Genomic DNA, 15,664 nt, shown 5'->3' with positions numbered 1-15,664 from the left:
AATAGAACGACATAGTATTATTGATAAAATCTTACCATAATTTTAAATGTCCTAGTCTTCTATATGCTGCTGTAGAATCTCCCACCCTGCCTTCCACCTGATGCTTGCCTGACTCCTGAGTACCCTCTCCGTAGTCACCGGTCCTAGTGCATTCAGTTCTAAGTTAGATGCATGCTGACGTCCATTTTGTACCCGACATTGGTTTATGGCCAATGTTTGCAGAGAGATGCGGGACGTCACATGTACCTGCGCAGTAGCATCAGTCTTTTGTAAAATGGATGGACATACATGAGCGCACTGGAGGCAGACTGCCTTATGTTAGGAATACAGCAGCATATAGAAGAGAAGGACATCTAAAGTTGTGGTAAGATTTTACACAACAATACTTTATTCAGCTGTTAAAGTGCAATGAGCTGCCATTTCTAACTTTCACAGTGGGGAAGATAATTCATCATTAGCCTCTTTCAAACTTTGCAAGGCATTTATAAGAGGAACTTTTCTCCTTATACCCCCTTTTAAAGATCCATCTCCCATGTGGGATTTGAATTTAGCTTTGCAATCTTTGACCTATTCTGCTTTGAACCATCAGCCAAATATGAATTAAAATTTCTGACTTGGAAGACTATCTTTTTAGTGGCCATTACATCTGCTAAAAGGGTATCAGAACTTGATTAATCACACTATCAAACTTCCAGGTTTTCTTTCCAAATTTTTCAAGCAAAGGAGAATATATGCAACATTTGCTGGATGTTCACAGCCAGTTACGCTTTTACTTTCATAGGACAAAAATTTTCAAGAAATCAGATAAGTTATTTTTCTGATTTTTGGAAACATAATTAGGTAAGTCAGTTACCAATGTGACCTTAGCTAAATGGTTAACAAATTCTATTTAATTGGTTTGCCAAAAGGCAGGTTTGACTTTGCCAAAACCTTTAAAAGCTCATTCCACCAGATCTGTGACAGCCTCTTCAGTGTTTTTGTCCAGGACTTCCTTTGATGATATTTGTGCAGCTGCAGCTTGGGCTAACAGTAATACCTTTATTGCTCACTACAAATTGGATCTGGTGTCTAGGGGAAGAGCAACCTTAGGCTCAGCGTTGCTCAGGAATATCCTTCCTTAATGTCCTCCCAGGATTGCGTAGCTGGAGACTCTGTCCCAACACTTGAAGAATGAATGAGGATGACAACGTCAGATAAAGAAGTTAGGTGCTCACCATAATGTCCTGTCTGTGTTGTCCATTTTCATTCTTCCTCAACTTCCCTCCCTCCATCCCCCTACCAATTTGACTTTTGGAAGGATCAGAAGATGCTGGAGAAACCATTGTTCCTTGGTTTGAGCTCCAGATACTGATATTTGTTCTTTTCATATTCGCTAAAAGTCAACAAACAAGATCTGAGGTATGGTAGGGGACTAATGCTTTATGGGTATGAGAGGAGCTAGAGAGCTTTCAGTATTCCACGAGCTGTAAAAAGCATCTGATCCAAACCCAACAGTTGAAGAATGGAAATGGAGAACACAGATGACATTTTAAGATAAGTACATAACTTCTTTTTATGGAAATTCTGAGACTGCTTCCTTTATAGGACTAGACTGTGATTTTGCATACGGCATAATTTGTCGTGTGTACTTACTCTTTTAGAACTGATGGCTATGAATTTGAGAACCACTGCAGAACTCAATAAGGTAATACCATACATAAATGTCTTCCACTTCATGAAGTGAAGATCGATCCACCTGAAGTTCTTAGTCTTTTTTGTTGTTTTCATTGCTGATTTAGACACAATGCTGTCCTTTTCCAACTTCCGGTATGCTTTTTGTACTCATAAGTTATTCTTGGGCCTTTGTCACACATACATTTCCATAAATGAAGTAGTGTAGTATTAAGGTAATTTTTATTTTTGTCTTGTCCTTATTTGTAAATGTTTATATATAGCTCATATTTGTTTTATTGGAGAATGTGCCTTTAGCCAAAAAAGTGTGCATATTATATCAGTTTGTTTTGTATAGTACTTATTTGTGTTTCAGGTGCGGGTGTGCTTTTTTTCTTTTACATTCAAAGCTTCAAGTCAGAACAGATTTTCTCTAAAATCAGATGGTGTTGCCCTTTTGTGAGTTTGCTCACCTTTTTCTTTAATTTCCTTTTTCTGCCAGGTGTATAAGTGTGTTGTGAAGACCTGTTCTCAAACATTCCAGAAGCTGGAAACATTTCTTGAACATATCAAAGCACATCAGGAGGAGATGATATATCGATGCCACTTGTGTAGCAAAGATTTTCCATCGTTGTATGATCTTGGAGTACATCAGTATTCCCATAGTCTCATACCACAGCAACTGACCCCTAAGAAGGGCCTAGGGCTCTACAAGTAAAAAAACATTTTATTAGTTTATAATGTCTTAAACTGTGCACATAGAGAAGCGCATTCTTGGTTAAATATTCTTTGGCATGCATTGAATGAAATTTATTATTTGTGTCAGTTTGCAAAGTTAATTTGAATGAGTTCATGATTTTTGAGCTTCACGTTCTTATTGTTGCCTTTTAGACCTGTCCCATATACCAAATCCTGTGTTCTAACTTTATTGACGTCGGGGCTTTTGCAGTTGAAATTCGAAACATAGAGAAGTATTTAAAGCCTGACGAATGTGACTGGTTGTAGAGCACATAGGATCCAACGTGGCAGGCAAAGTTAATGCTTTAATTATATTAGTGCCCACCCTACTTTTTGTGTTTACATGAAAGCATGGACATGAGTGTGGCTGTATGAAAAAACAATATATTGGGTGGTTATTTTGGCTATTGCAAAACTATATCACAACATGTAGATAACAGATTTTTTTGCTCACTGTGGTTACAAGAAGGCAGTGTTTGTAGTAAAATACTACTTTAATCTTGGTTGGCTAGGAAAAGGAGTGACTGTATGTGACCAGCCAGGAATAAGACAATGTAAAAACTCTTGGCACTCCTAAGTTGGGAAGGGTGCCAGCATCACACCACAGCAGTATCAGCAGAGGTGCAGTTGTCCTAGCATTTGTGGTTTCAGGCTCACTAAAATAAGGATTTAGCTTAGAGTGCAGAGAAAGGAATGACTGTGCTCCAAACGGAGTTGGAAAAATTATTGGTTTACTTTTTAATTCAGATTTCTCGCCTTATGTCTGACAACCATTAGCCAGGTTGTATTCATCTGGGAAGACCATTATTCAGGCAAATGTGTAGGGAGTTTGCTTCTAGTACTTCAGTGCTGTTGTCAGTCATCTTTAACAAATGCTTGTCTTGGGCATCTTCATCTCAGTAGCTTGAGGTTCTAGCTTTGCCGTCTACTATACTGGGGCCAACCACATATAAGGGTGAACCATTGCTGTCCCTAGACCAGGGATCTACATGATTCTCCCATGAGTGGATAGCTGAGATATTCATATTTTTTGTGTTGCTAACTCTAGCCCTGGAGTGATCAGCAGTACTGATAATCTGGGTATGCTCACTGCTGCACATGCTTGGTCCTTCTACAAGCATGTATGCAAACACACACACACACACACACACACACACACACACACACACACACACACACACACCCCTACCCCTACCTATCATGGCCTGATGCTGCATGTGCGTATCAGCCTAAGAAGAGGTCCTCGTAGTCTCTTCCTTCCACAATAATCAAGCTTCAATCTACAACTTCAACCTTCTCTTGCAGGCTTTTCTAGTGTATTGACCATTTCTCCATCTCTGGGCATATGTAAAGCTTTCAGACTTCTTCAGATCTGGGCACACATAGAAGCAGGTCAGAGCTCTGTCTTTGGCTTCCTGTATGGGCTGCCCCAACATGGAGAAGTGAAACTTTCTGCTGCAACTAATGTTAGGGCTTTGCAGGCTCAAGATTACACCCTCGGGAAGATCTCACATAAGCCATCCTACATTCTCACTTCTAAAGGAAATTATCTATAGTCATCTCTCCCAAAATTTAGTAGCAAACTTCCTCCTGAAGAGAAGACAAGACTTTACTATTGCTTCAGTCAAAAGATTGCATGATGTTGATGTTCATCGTGCATACAGCTGCAGTCATAACAGATGGGTTCTCCTGCCGTCAGGTGGGTCCTCGGTCGGCCGAATTCCAAAGTCTAGGTCCGGCGTCGGTTGTCGTCGCTTCTTCCCTGACGTCAGTGCGACAGGGGTATAAAAGAACCAGCCGACGCCATTTTCTTCAGTTTTTCTTGCCGCGCGGTGCCCGAAGCAGAAGCAGTTCGCAAGTGCCGGTCGGCCAGCTCCTGAAATTACGAAAAATTTGGAACCGAAGTCTTCTTAAAAGCTAAGTACCCCGTTGGGGAAACTTTTTCTTGCCTCAGACCGATGTCAGACAAAGTTAATAATTGTATTTCTTGTGGGAAGCAAATACCGCATAAGGATTTCCATTCCCTCTGTGTACCTTGTTTAGGCCCAGACCACGACGTCTCGGGTCTGTCGCTTTTGTGCTACATTCAACAAACGCACTATTAAGCGTCGGGCGGAGTTCACCCAGCATTATTTTGGGAAAGCATTTAACTATACTATGTCGTCAGATACTCCGACTCCGGTTTTGTGTAAAAAAACGCAAAGACAAGGACCGACATTCGAGGTCCGCAGCCTCTACCGACACCATGCCAAAGCCGACTACACGTGGTCCGGTTCTCAGCGAGGTGCCTACGCAGCCCCTGTTTACCGACGACACATCTTTGGCGGTGTCTCCTGTGCCCGAGGTCGCAGGCTCCTCGGCCCACACCCTGACTACAGATACCGAAGCCACGCTTGACGTTGAAACACAGAATGTGGACAGGTCCACCTCCACTCAAGGTGTCTTCAGACCTTCCTCTTCTTTCTCCATCAAGGCTTTCACCAAGTCTAAAGCTACCATGCACCCCTAAGAGACCAGCTACACAGGGCCCATCTCCAGGCCCCATGCCTAAGAAACAGATGCTGAGAATGGCTGAGGATTTAATTACTCTAATCAGAGGTTCTCAGCCACCTCCAGACAAAAGACCCAGAGTGGAGGAAGATTCCCCCTCCTCTGATCAGGGCTCCATTATTTCAGAGCACTCTGATTATCAGGAAAAGTCTTACTCCCCTTTTGAAGACTCTGATGCAGAGGAATCTATTCCTTCTGTATCCCCCCCTGAGGATTACTCATTTGCTGAAACTCTGCATACCTTAAGGGAACACTTCACTGGGAAGGCCAGGATTATTCAGATTCCAAGAAAAGGCTCAGGGAATTTCTTTTGTTACCCCAGCACAGGCCTCTGGCTATACCTCCTGTCCTGGACATCCTAGATGATGTTTACTCGGAGGCCTGCCTTAACCCGGACTCTCTTCCTCCAGCTCCAGTTAAGCCTGACAGGTACTACAGGGTTCCTGACTCACACCAATTTCTATATAAAAGCCATGCTGCTGACCTAGAAACCATCTCACAGGGGCCCAAGGGAGTTAAGGCCTCCATTGCCAAAAACCCATTGCTTTCCGAGAGAGATTCCAGATCCTTAGAAAGGTGGGGAAAAAGGGTATATACCTCGGCTACCTTACCCATGAGGGCCTTAAACTGTCAGTTTCATATGCTAAAATACCAACAGTTTCTGTTATCTCAATTGAAAAGTAAAATGTCACAACCTGAACAACCAGACATGAAGGAGTTGCAGGATTTGATGCATAGTGCAGAACAAGTGGGTAAACATACCATACAATGTGGTTTTGATGCTCTAGAGGCCTCATGTAGAGCTGCTGTTACAGGCTCAGTCATACGTAGGCATGCCTGGCTCAAGGAACAAGCCTTGCCTGATCATGTCAAAGCTAAATTACTAGACGCCCCTCTTCAAAAGGATGTACTATTTGGGGCAAATGCTGAGGAAGTATTACGGAAAATGGAGGAAAAGGCTAAATCAATGCAAACTGTGAAAGAATTTCTGCAGGTTCAACCCCCACGTTTTAGTAGAAATTGGCCTTCCAAAAACTGGTCCTTTCCTGCCACAGACAGACCCCAAAGAGGCAGATACAGGCGCCTGAGGGGCAGAGGACAAACACTTGGCTCGTACAGAGGCAGACAATGGCAAGCTCCTACACAAAGAGGTGGTGAGGACAACTCACAATCTTTCAGAAAGCAAAACCAATTACTTTCCCCTTTGCATGTCAACCAGGTCTCAAATGGCAGCCCCCTTAGGAGGAAAGCTGGCACTATTCTCAAAAAATTGGCATATTGTCACAAAGGACAAATGGATCCTGAACATTATAAACAGAGGCTACAAATTCCATTTTCATACCCTTATATATACCCTCATACCCTGAAAGGCATGCCAAACCTGCCACACAATGAAAGGGCAGAGGCACAAAAGCAAATTTCAGATCTTATAAACATGAAAGCTATTCAAGAGGTACCTACACACGAACAAGGTCAAGGTTTTTATTTCAGGCTATTTCTGGTGCCAAGTAAGGGCAAAGATTGGAGACCTATTTTGGATCTTTCCATCCTAAACACATTCCTACTCGTACCAAAATTCAAGATGCTCACTCTACAGCAACTTCTTCCCATGCTGGGCAAGGAGTCTTGGCTGGTAACATTGGACCTCAAGGAGGCATACCTGCATGTCCCAATCAGACAAAATTGCAGAAGATACCTCAGATTTCTTGCAGGTTCAACCCATTATCAATTCTCTGTATTGCCCTTTGGTTTATCTACTGCGCCCAGAGTATTCACGAAATGCCTGGCATCAGTAATTGCCTACTGCAGACTTCAAGGGATACAAATATACCCTTATTTGGACGACTGCCTGATCCAAGCGGACAGCAAGCACATTCTTCTGAAACATCTGGCTTATGTAATAATGTTATTAAACTCTCTAGGAAACAGTCAACAAAGAGAAATCAAGACTAATACCCTCTCGGAAGATAATTTTCCTGGGTGCCTACCTCACGCCAGAGAAGTAGGGGCAACTAATTCAATATTTCAGAACACTGGCAAATTGCACCAGGCTGACTGCAAGGAAAATCCTGCAGGCTCTGGGATTCATGGCATCTTGCATCTTACTAATCCCATGTGCAAAGCTGCATATGAGAAAACTACAATGGTACCTAAAAAAACATATGGTCTCAACACAGCCACAGTTTGGAAACAATAATACCACTAATTCCATGTCTGCAAAAGGAATTTCTGTGGTGGGCTCAAGCATGCCAAACAAACACAGGTCTTCCATTCAGCAAGCCTCAAGCAAATCAAGTCATCACAACAGACACCTCGGACTACGCCTGGGGGGCGCACATGACAGACCGGTGCATTCAGGGCAAATGGACCCAAAAGAAAAGCACCTTCACATCAATCAAAAAGAAATGCTAGCAGTGATAAATGCTATTACAGCCTTCAAGGACCTTCTACAACCATGTCAGCTATTGATAAGAACAGACAACACCACAGTTATGTGGTACATAAACAAGCAGGGAGGAACACATTCTTATCCCCTATGCAGACTGGCCATGTCACTTTGGAACATGGCCATGGACTTAAAAATGGAACTACAAGCACAGTACTTGCCAGGCAAGGAAAACACGCTGGCAGACAACCTAAGCAGGAATATGACAGATCCACACGAATGGAAGTTGCATCCAAAGGTTTTTACAGAAATAATCCAAGAATGGGAAGGCCAGACATAGATCTCTTTGCCTCCCACAAAAATCATCAATTGACAAAATTCTGCTCAAGGATCTTCCATCCAAAGGCCTGGAGAGTGGACGCTCTCTCTTTCAGTTGGACATCAATGACAGTTTATGCCTTCCCACCTCTTCCTCTGCTGCCCAAAGTCCTATTGAAGACCAGAGCAGACAGACCAAAGATGATCCTCATTGCTCCGGACTGGCCAAGGCAACACTGGTACCCACTCCTGAGGAGCCTGACGCATTCCCCACCGTGGACCCTGCCTCTAATGCCTCTTCTTCTGACTCAGCACAGCTTCAAAACTCTTCACAGTCAGCTGAAGACACTCAATCTAGCCGCATGGAAGATTCCTTAGCATCGCAGCAGGTCCTGCTCTCCAAGGAGGTGCAGGATGTCATTTTGGAGGCCAGAAGGCCATCAACTAGAAAAGCTTACTCTGCAAAATGGAAACGTTTTTGTGTTTGGAATGAGAAAAAGGGCCAGTGCCCTGGAAAACTGAATTTACCTCAAATACTACAATATTTGGCTGAACTGCTAAGCAGTGGACTTTCATTCTCCTCCATCAAAATCCATGCCTTAGCCATTTCTGCAGACTACAACACTGATCCACCTTTAATCTCTCACCCTCTATTAAGACAGTTCCTCAGAGGGGCTAAGAATTTAAGACCTCCAAGAAAACAACCAATACCTGCTTGGGATCTTAATTTCATTCTGGAAAAACTGACTTTGCCCCCTTTTGAACCAGCTGCCTCATCAGATTTACAATATTTGTCCTGGAAAACAGCTTTCCTTCTGGCTATCACTTCATCTCGTAGAGTTTCAGAACAGGCTCTTATGGCTGTCCAGCCTTTTATCATCTTCCATCAGGACAGAGTTTCATTACGTACCAACCCGTCCTTTATGCCTAAAGTGGTATCCAGGGTAGCTTTAAATCAGGCCATACATTTACCTACTTTTTATCCTAATCCTCAAAACAAAGGGGAGAGATTACTGCATTCCTTGGACATCCAGACAACTACATTATTATTTGGACAGAACAAAACCTTTTAGAAAATCAGAACAGCTTTTTGTGGCCTATGCGGTAGGAGCTCAAGGAAAGTCAATATCCAAACAGACAATCTCAAAATGGATAGCCCACTGCATATGCTTTTGCTATTCCTTTCATGGCAAAACTGTACCTACAGGCATTAGAACTCATTCCACCAGGGCCACAGCCACCTCTGCAGCCTTCCTCATAGGAGTTCCTACCAAGGATATTTTAGAAGCAGCCACTTGGAGTTCTGTGCATACTTTCTCTAAGCACTACAACCTACCATTATACTCCAAATCTAGAGCAGGCTTTGCCACTGCAGTTCTGCAGGGCATTTTGGCTCCTCCTAGCTCCACCTAGTGCCTACCACCCCTTTCTTAGCTTTGGGATTCTACCCATCTGTTATGACTGCAGCTGTATGCACGATGAACATAGTACAGTTTTGTACCTACCATAAATGTAGATGTTCGAGTGCTAATACAGCTGCAGTCCAGGTTTCCCTCCCTCCTTCCCCTCTAGGGGTCTTCTTTTATGGTGTATTTGCTTGCAACTACTGATCTTTGATTATATTGCATTGCATTATTACATAACTTTATGTATTGCCTTCTTTCTGGGGGCACCTGACATCTGGGGCAAGAAAAGCTGAAGAAAATGGTGTCGGCTGGTTCTTTTATACCCCTGTCGCACTGACGTCAGGGAAGAAGCAACCACAACCGACGCCGGACCTAGACTTTGTAATTCGGCCGACCGAGGACCCGCCTGACAGTAGGAGAACCCATCTGTTATGACTGCAGCTGTATTAGCACTCGAGCATCTACATTTATGGTAGGTACAAAACTGTACTTTCTTTGGGGCACCAGTCTTCTTCTAGGCAAGGTTATCTATTTCGGACTGTTTTTCTATGGCAGAGGTAATACTGGTGATGAAAAGTAAAGGAAACTTGCTCAATTCCCCTCAAAAACTTAGCAAGGTTTGGAACCAAGAAGCCCCCTAAGCCTGGGAATGGGACATAAATAAGTACTAGTAAGTAAATAGATACGTAACCTGCCCAGGGGTGTTTCAGGACAAATCAGCTTCCTGCAAAAACATAGTTTTAAAACATTGTAGATGTACACATTAATGAGCTTTATTTTTTCTTTACTTTTGTCTTCATCTCTTCTGGTCATCAGGCTTCCCCCAGTATATCTTGAACTTATTTGTTCCAGTGCATGAACAAGAGCCAGCTAGGGTGTGGTGTTGGGGGTGTGTGCATCATCCAGCAATGAGCGTGCTTGTTTTATGGACCTGACCACAAATGGTAGCTGATGTGTGTGTGTGTGTGTATATATATATATATATATATATATTTTTTTTTTTTTTTTTTTTTAATTTATTCTTTGTTGACCGGGTTAGTCCCTATATATAGGAAATTTAGTGGCTAGGACAATGGTCAACTACCACTACTCATTTTCCGTACAGAGATACATTTTTGCTGTGGCTCTTCCTGTCTTCCAGTCCAGGCATGTAGGCATCTTGAAGAAGCTGGTGAAATGTCGATGGAGCATAAAAAGGAGTTTGAAAATGGTGTTAGTGTTTTTGGTGCTGTCAGTTGGACAGCTGATGCTGTATTTGAGTGGGAAAGTAAGGAGGCATTTGAAAATGGTAAGGGAGCAACAGAGATGTTCAAAAAGGCAGTCAAGCCTTTGATAAAGTAGTTTCAAGACATTGATGCAAGTGTGTGTTGTTACAACCCTCCATTCGGGAAGGTTACAGGTTAATGTATTGTTAGACATGGCCGATGAAAGTCAGCCTGAAAGTGGTAAGGATGTGTTGTGGGGAGAGATGATGGAAAGGATACAAAAGTAAGAAATGCAGCAGAATGAAGGTATGAAGGCTGGAAAAAAATCATATGCAGAAACAGTCAAAGAAGAAGCAAGTTCAATGAAAAAAGACTTTAAAGTTTGGATCGAAGGAAGATAAATGGACAGATCTAAGGTATGGGATGAGGTAATTAAGATGCTCTGGCTTAAACCAAACAAGGTAAAAGTGTTTATTCATATTAATAAATAGACTTTTTGTGACGACATTTTTGAGACTGGGCAGGTAATGGCAAAATTTATAGAGGAATTTGAAAAAAAAAGAAAAAACAGTTCACCATGGAACTTTATATATATTCAAGCCATTTTTTAGGGAAACTAAGAAAAAATTAATATGCAGTTTAGGACTGAAGTTGAAAAAGAGACTTTAAAAAAGCATTTATTAAATGTGTGTAATGATGTATTGAATTTATCAAAAGTGTATGATGATAAGGGTGTATGGACTGCGGCGTGGAATTGAAGTGTGATACTGAAACTTGAAAATTATAGTATTGTGCATATTCCAAGTATTATTAATGTTGAAGGAGACCGAGGTTGGGTTAGATATTGGGGACAGCTAAAAACGTGTTTTTGTGTGGAGAAATGGATCATTAGTTAATAACTGTGAGAAAAGAAGATGTTTTGCATGTGGGGATATAGGACATGATGCCAAGGAATTGTGAACCAAAATGTTATAAATATAAGAAAGGGGGAGATATGAAGAAAGAGGAAATTAATTAAATTTTACATAACAGAAGTAGTGGAACAAGGTAAAAAGGACAATGTTATATAAAACAAATTGGAAGTAGTAGAACTGCAAAAAAAGGTAGTGTTATGGGTAGAAAACAAATAATACAAAAAGAGGAGAGTGAAGGAAAATTTAAATATAGAAAATATTGAAGAGGAAGAGTCAGGGTTAAGTAAGAATGATGATAAATGGAATATAGTTAAGCAAAAAAGAAATTCTGTCAGAAGAAGAGTGAGAGAAAGGAAAAGGAAGAATACAGAAGACTTGAAAAAAGAGAAGGAAAGGATGAATAGATATTATTTAAGATAGATTTGCATGTAAAGTTCTGTCATTAAATGGTTATAGTTTTAAGATTTTGAAGTGGTGTGAAAAGTTAGGTAGTAGTGTTAAACTAGAAACCAAGAAAAAAGTATCAAAATAACACCAGAAAACTGCAAAATTAAGCTCACATAGTGCCACAGGGAGTCTTTAGAATAAAAAATGTTCAAGGACCAGTTGTTAAATCACATAAGCATAACTCCAAAAGGGAGGACACCAGTCTTGGTAAAGTTTTAGAGACATTAGTATATTAAATAAAAACTTGAATCACAGTAGAAAATACAACGGTTAAGCACATTCATCCCTAGACACAATGGGACTTCATCAGAACTGTTTCATTAACTAAATTAACAGCTTGTGTAATAAAATTCAAATAAAACATGACACACATCCATTAGCCTGCTTAAAGGAACATACCAAACAGAAATACTAAGATGTCATGATTAAAAAACTTTTAGTACATATTATTACTCATTCACATTAAAAGTCCAACTTTTCATAGGTTCATAGGTAGGTACTAGGCTATTGGCCCTAGGGCCTATATAAGCTTAGCCAAATGGTATCGTGACTTTTGCACCCAAGAAAATTATTTTCCTGTGCCCCTGACGAGCAGAGCCACAGAAGTGATCCCCGGGGTGAATTTCCTATCTCCCATCCAATCATCAAGATTTTTCTTGATTGCTAATGAGGAGCTTTATTTGCTATAGATAGGTAGTTTGTTCCGGAGTATGGCAAGTCTCTGGGACAGGAATCTATCCTTCCAGTATGTTCTGTTTATTGTGGTGACAAGGTTTAGGTCCCTAGAGCTTGTATCTTGGAGGGATTGGGATTTCTTTAAGTGGAGCATGTCCAACAGCTCTGGGTTTGACATAGCTTTGTATGTTAGGCATAGATCGCCTCTGAGTAGGCGATATGCAACAGAGTAAAGCTGGAGTTTTTTTGAGATGGTCTACGTAGGGCATCTGTTTGAGTCCGGTAATCCTCTCTGTGAGGTATTTCTGTGGCCTTTCCAGTTGTTGTAGATGTCTTGTGAGGTACATACCAAAATGGGGCATTGTACACTATAATGGGTCTAACGAGTGATGAGTAGAGGGGAACAATGACCTCTTTTTTCCTGTTTGAGAAACCTTTTGTGATGAGGTGTGCCACTTAGAAAGATTTCCTGACTACTGTGGCGGTGATTATCAAAGTAAAGACTACTGTCCGCCTTTGTCCCAAGGTCTCTTATCTCACTTTCTGTGTTAAATAGACTACCACCTATGTGGTAGCTCATGGGTACAGAGTTTTTATCAAAGGGGATGATAATGCACTTTTTGGCATTGAGGTTGAGGCCATGGCTTTGACACCAGGCATCTGTCTCGGTCTCGGTGAGTCCCTTTTGTAGGATGTCCACATCATTAGGAGTTTCAATTATGGCTCCTAGTTTGCAGTCATCTGTGAACTTCATTGGCCAAAGACCTTCTGTGTTAGCCTGTACTTTAGAAAAGTAGTTACCAAACAGGAGAGGACCCAGGACTGAACCCTGTGGTACTCCACTTGTCACTGGTCTGAAGTTGGATTTAGAGTCTGCTACTTTCACAGTGTGGGTACTGTCAGTGAGCCAGTTGGCAACCTATCTTGTGACATAGGGATATATACCTAGTTTAGTGAGTTTATCTATAATTCCAGAGTGGGGGATGGTGTCAGAAGCCTTGGTGAGATCTAAATAGGCTGTGAGAGCCACCTTATAGGCTGTGTGAGCCACCTTAACCTCGTCTACGGCTTTGGTGACTGCTTCAAAGAAGTCTATCAGGTTTAGGAGACATGGTCTGCCTTTTAGAAACCTGAACTGGGTGGGGTCCAGAGTTTGGAGATTACCAATGTGTTTGTTTATAAGTTCCATGGCCTTGCAGACCATGCTGGTTAGGCTAATGCGGCGGTAGTTCCTGGGGTCCATGGTGGCTCCCCCTTTGTGGAGTGGGATAACTGTCACTGTGCACCATTCATTGGGCACAAAGCCTGAAGTGAGGCTATGATTGAACATGTTGATTAGGTGGGGTGGCAATTCATTCTGTAATTCGTGTAGAACACAGCCTGGCATGTTGTCAGGTCCCATGGATGCTATGTTCTTGGCTTTGGAGAGAGTGTTTTTTTTTTACCTATGCAGCAGTGATTACAGGAACTTTGCATTCTTCCAGTATAGAGATGGGCCCTTTAGGGGGTGATAGAGGGGTAAAGTTAGCACTGAACCTATCTGCCAGGATGTTGGCAGTATCAGTTGGTTCTGTATATTTAGTGCAATTGTGCTGTAACTCAGAGCAGATCTGAGTGTTGCCATTGAGATTCTTGACATAGGTATAGAATGCTTTGTGGTTGTCTTTAGAATCAGTGGTGATTTTGTTTTCGTAACTAGCTTTGGAGGAGTTTATGAGGGATCTCAGCTTCTTACTGAGGCTGACCAGGGAGTTCCTCCAATCATGGGATATTGCTATTTTTTGCAACAGTTTCTTTCTTCTGTTGTAGAGTTTGTTTATGGCAGGGGACCACCAGATTGTCTTCCTTTTTTGGAGGATAGCATCTTGGTTCGGTTAGGGATAGCATGATCCATGCACTCGTGTAAGTGCTTATAAAGTGCATTTGTGTAAGATTCAGCAGTCGTACCTCTATTGTCCATCTGCATGGGTGTCGTGAAGTTTGACACTTCTGTCTTAAGAAGCGTGAAGTTGGCTTTAGAGAAATTTTTTAAGGTGGTTTCCATAATGGGGATGGGATGTGGATGTCTAGGGTAATTAGCTTATGGTCGGATGTGACCAACGAGGAATTGACTTCTGGTGTAGAACATGGGTCACCCATGTTGGTAATGACCAGGTCTAGGATATTGCTGCCCCTGGTGGGGGTGTGGATAAGTTGATCCAAGGTATTAGAATTTATGAATTCCAGAAAACGTTGAGCAAAAATGTTGGTACAGGAGTAGTTTTCCCAGTTAATGGTGAGGTAGTTGTAATTGCGCATTATGAGTGTGTTGGGTTGTACCCTAATATTTTCCAGTGTATCAAGAAATGAGGAGGGGGAATCCTGGGGCATGGTGAGGGATCTGTAGCAAGTTACAATTTGCATTGCGTTATTGCCCAGAGTTAGTTGCACTTGGATAATCTCGGATGCATTATGCTGAGCAACTAGCCTGGAGGTGTGGATATCCTTAATGAATATAGACACGCCTCCACCTTTAGAATTTTTCGTTCCAGGTTAGGTGGCCGAAAGGTGCAGTATGAATTATAGCCTGGTAATGCAGGGATAATCTCTGGAGCCTTGAACCAGGTCTCTGCCACTGCACAGATGTCAATGTTCTCCATTTCTAGAAGTGCTTCGAGTGAATGCATTTTGAGGTTTAGACTTCTAGCATTGAGTAGCATTACCCTCAGATTTTGCTTGCTTGTACCTGTTACAGTGGTGAATTTGTCATTTGAACCTTGCCTAAAAAAGGCACTATAGGGGTGACAAGAGACCTAGCCTGTATCCGGAATCCCAAGGGCGACAGGTGCAGGCCATCTCTGGTAAAGCATTGTGGTCTGTTGATCATGTCATCCCAGGCAGACAGATACTGGATCCCCTTAGAATGACACCAGACGCTTAGCCAATTGTTGAAGTCAATCATTTTGTCCTTGTACTGTGGTATCATTCTGGGTGATGGCAGGATGCTACTCAGGGCTAGGGGCATACCTGCCTGGGCTGCAAGATCGGAGAGCTCCTCCATGTCTCTTTTCATGTAGTCCGGGGAGGTACGTTTCAGGTCATTCACGCCAACATGGTCAGTGACAGAGTCATATTTGTACTTGTTGTGGAGTGACCTGAGTGCGTGCATTATGTGGTGGATCTTGGCACCTGACAGGCATCTGACAGTAACTTTCTCCTTGTTTAGCGTGGTGAGTGGAACATCAATGTGCCTGACTCTAGAGTCACCTATGACTAGAGTGTTGGGTACGTTGTTATGCCTTATGGGCTGTGGTTCATAGGTAGGTACTAGGCTATCTGTCCAAAGGCATTTATAAGCCTAGCCAGAATGTGTTGGCTTTCGCTGCCCTCTTAGAT

At 42.2% G+C, this 15,664-nt stretch overlaps 1 protein-coding gene across 1 annotated transcript in view; it reads left to right on the top strand.

Annotated features, from left to right (window-relative positions):
• The window catches only part of ZNF341 (zinc finger protein 341), a 1,063,660-nt gene that overhangs the window by 603,870 nt on the left and 444,126 nt on the right, over nt 1–15,664 (top strand). The window contains exon 10 of the mRNA XM_044089011.1: nt 2,153–2,364. Within this exon, the coding sequence (XP_043944946.1) occupies nt 2,153–2,364 (212 nt within the window). The remainder of the gene's footprint in view (nt 1–2,152; nt 2,365–15,664) is intronic.

Source organism: Protopterus annectens, chromosome 12.part0 (assembly GCF_019279795.1).
Source record: "Protopterus annectens isolate FY-2018-M chromosome 12.part0, PAN1.0, whole genome shotgun sequence".
Taxonomy (NCBI): domain Eukaryota; kingdom Metazoa; phylum Chordata; order Ceratodontiformes; family Protopteridae; genus Protopterus; species Protopterus annectens.
The sequence above is the reverse complement of the archived record's forward strand: the minus strand, read 5'-3'. Positions and strand labels throughout refer to the sequence as shown.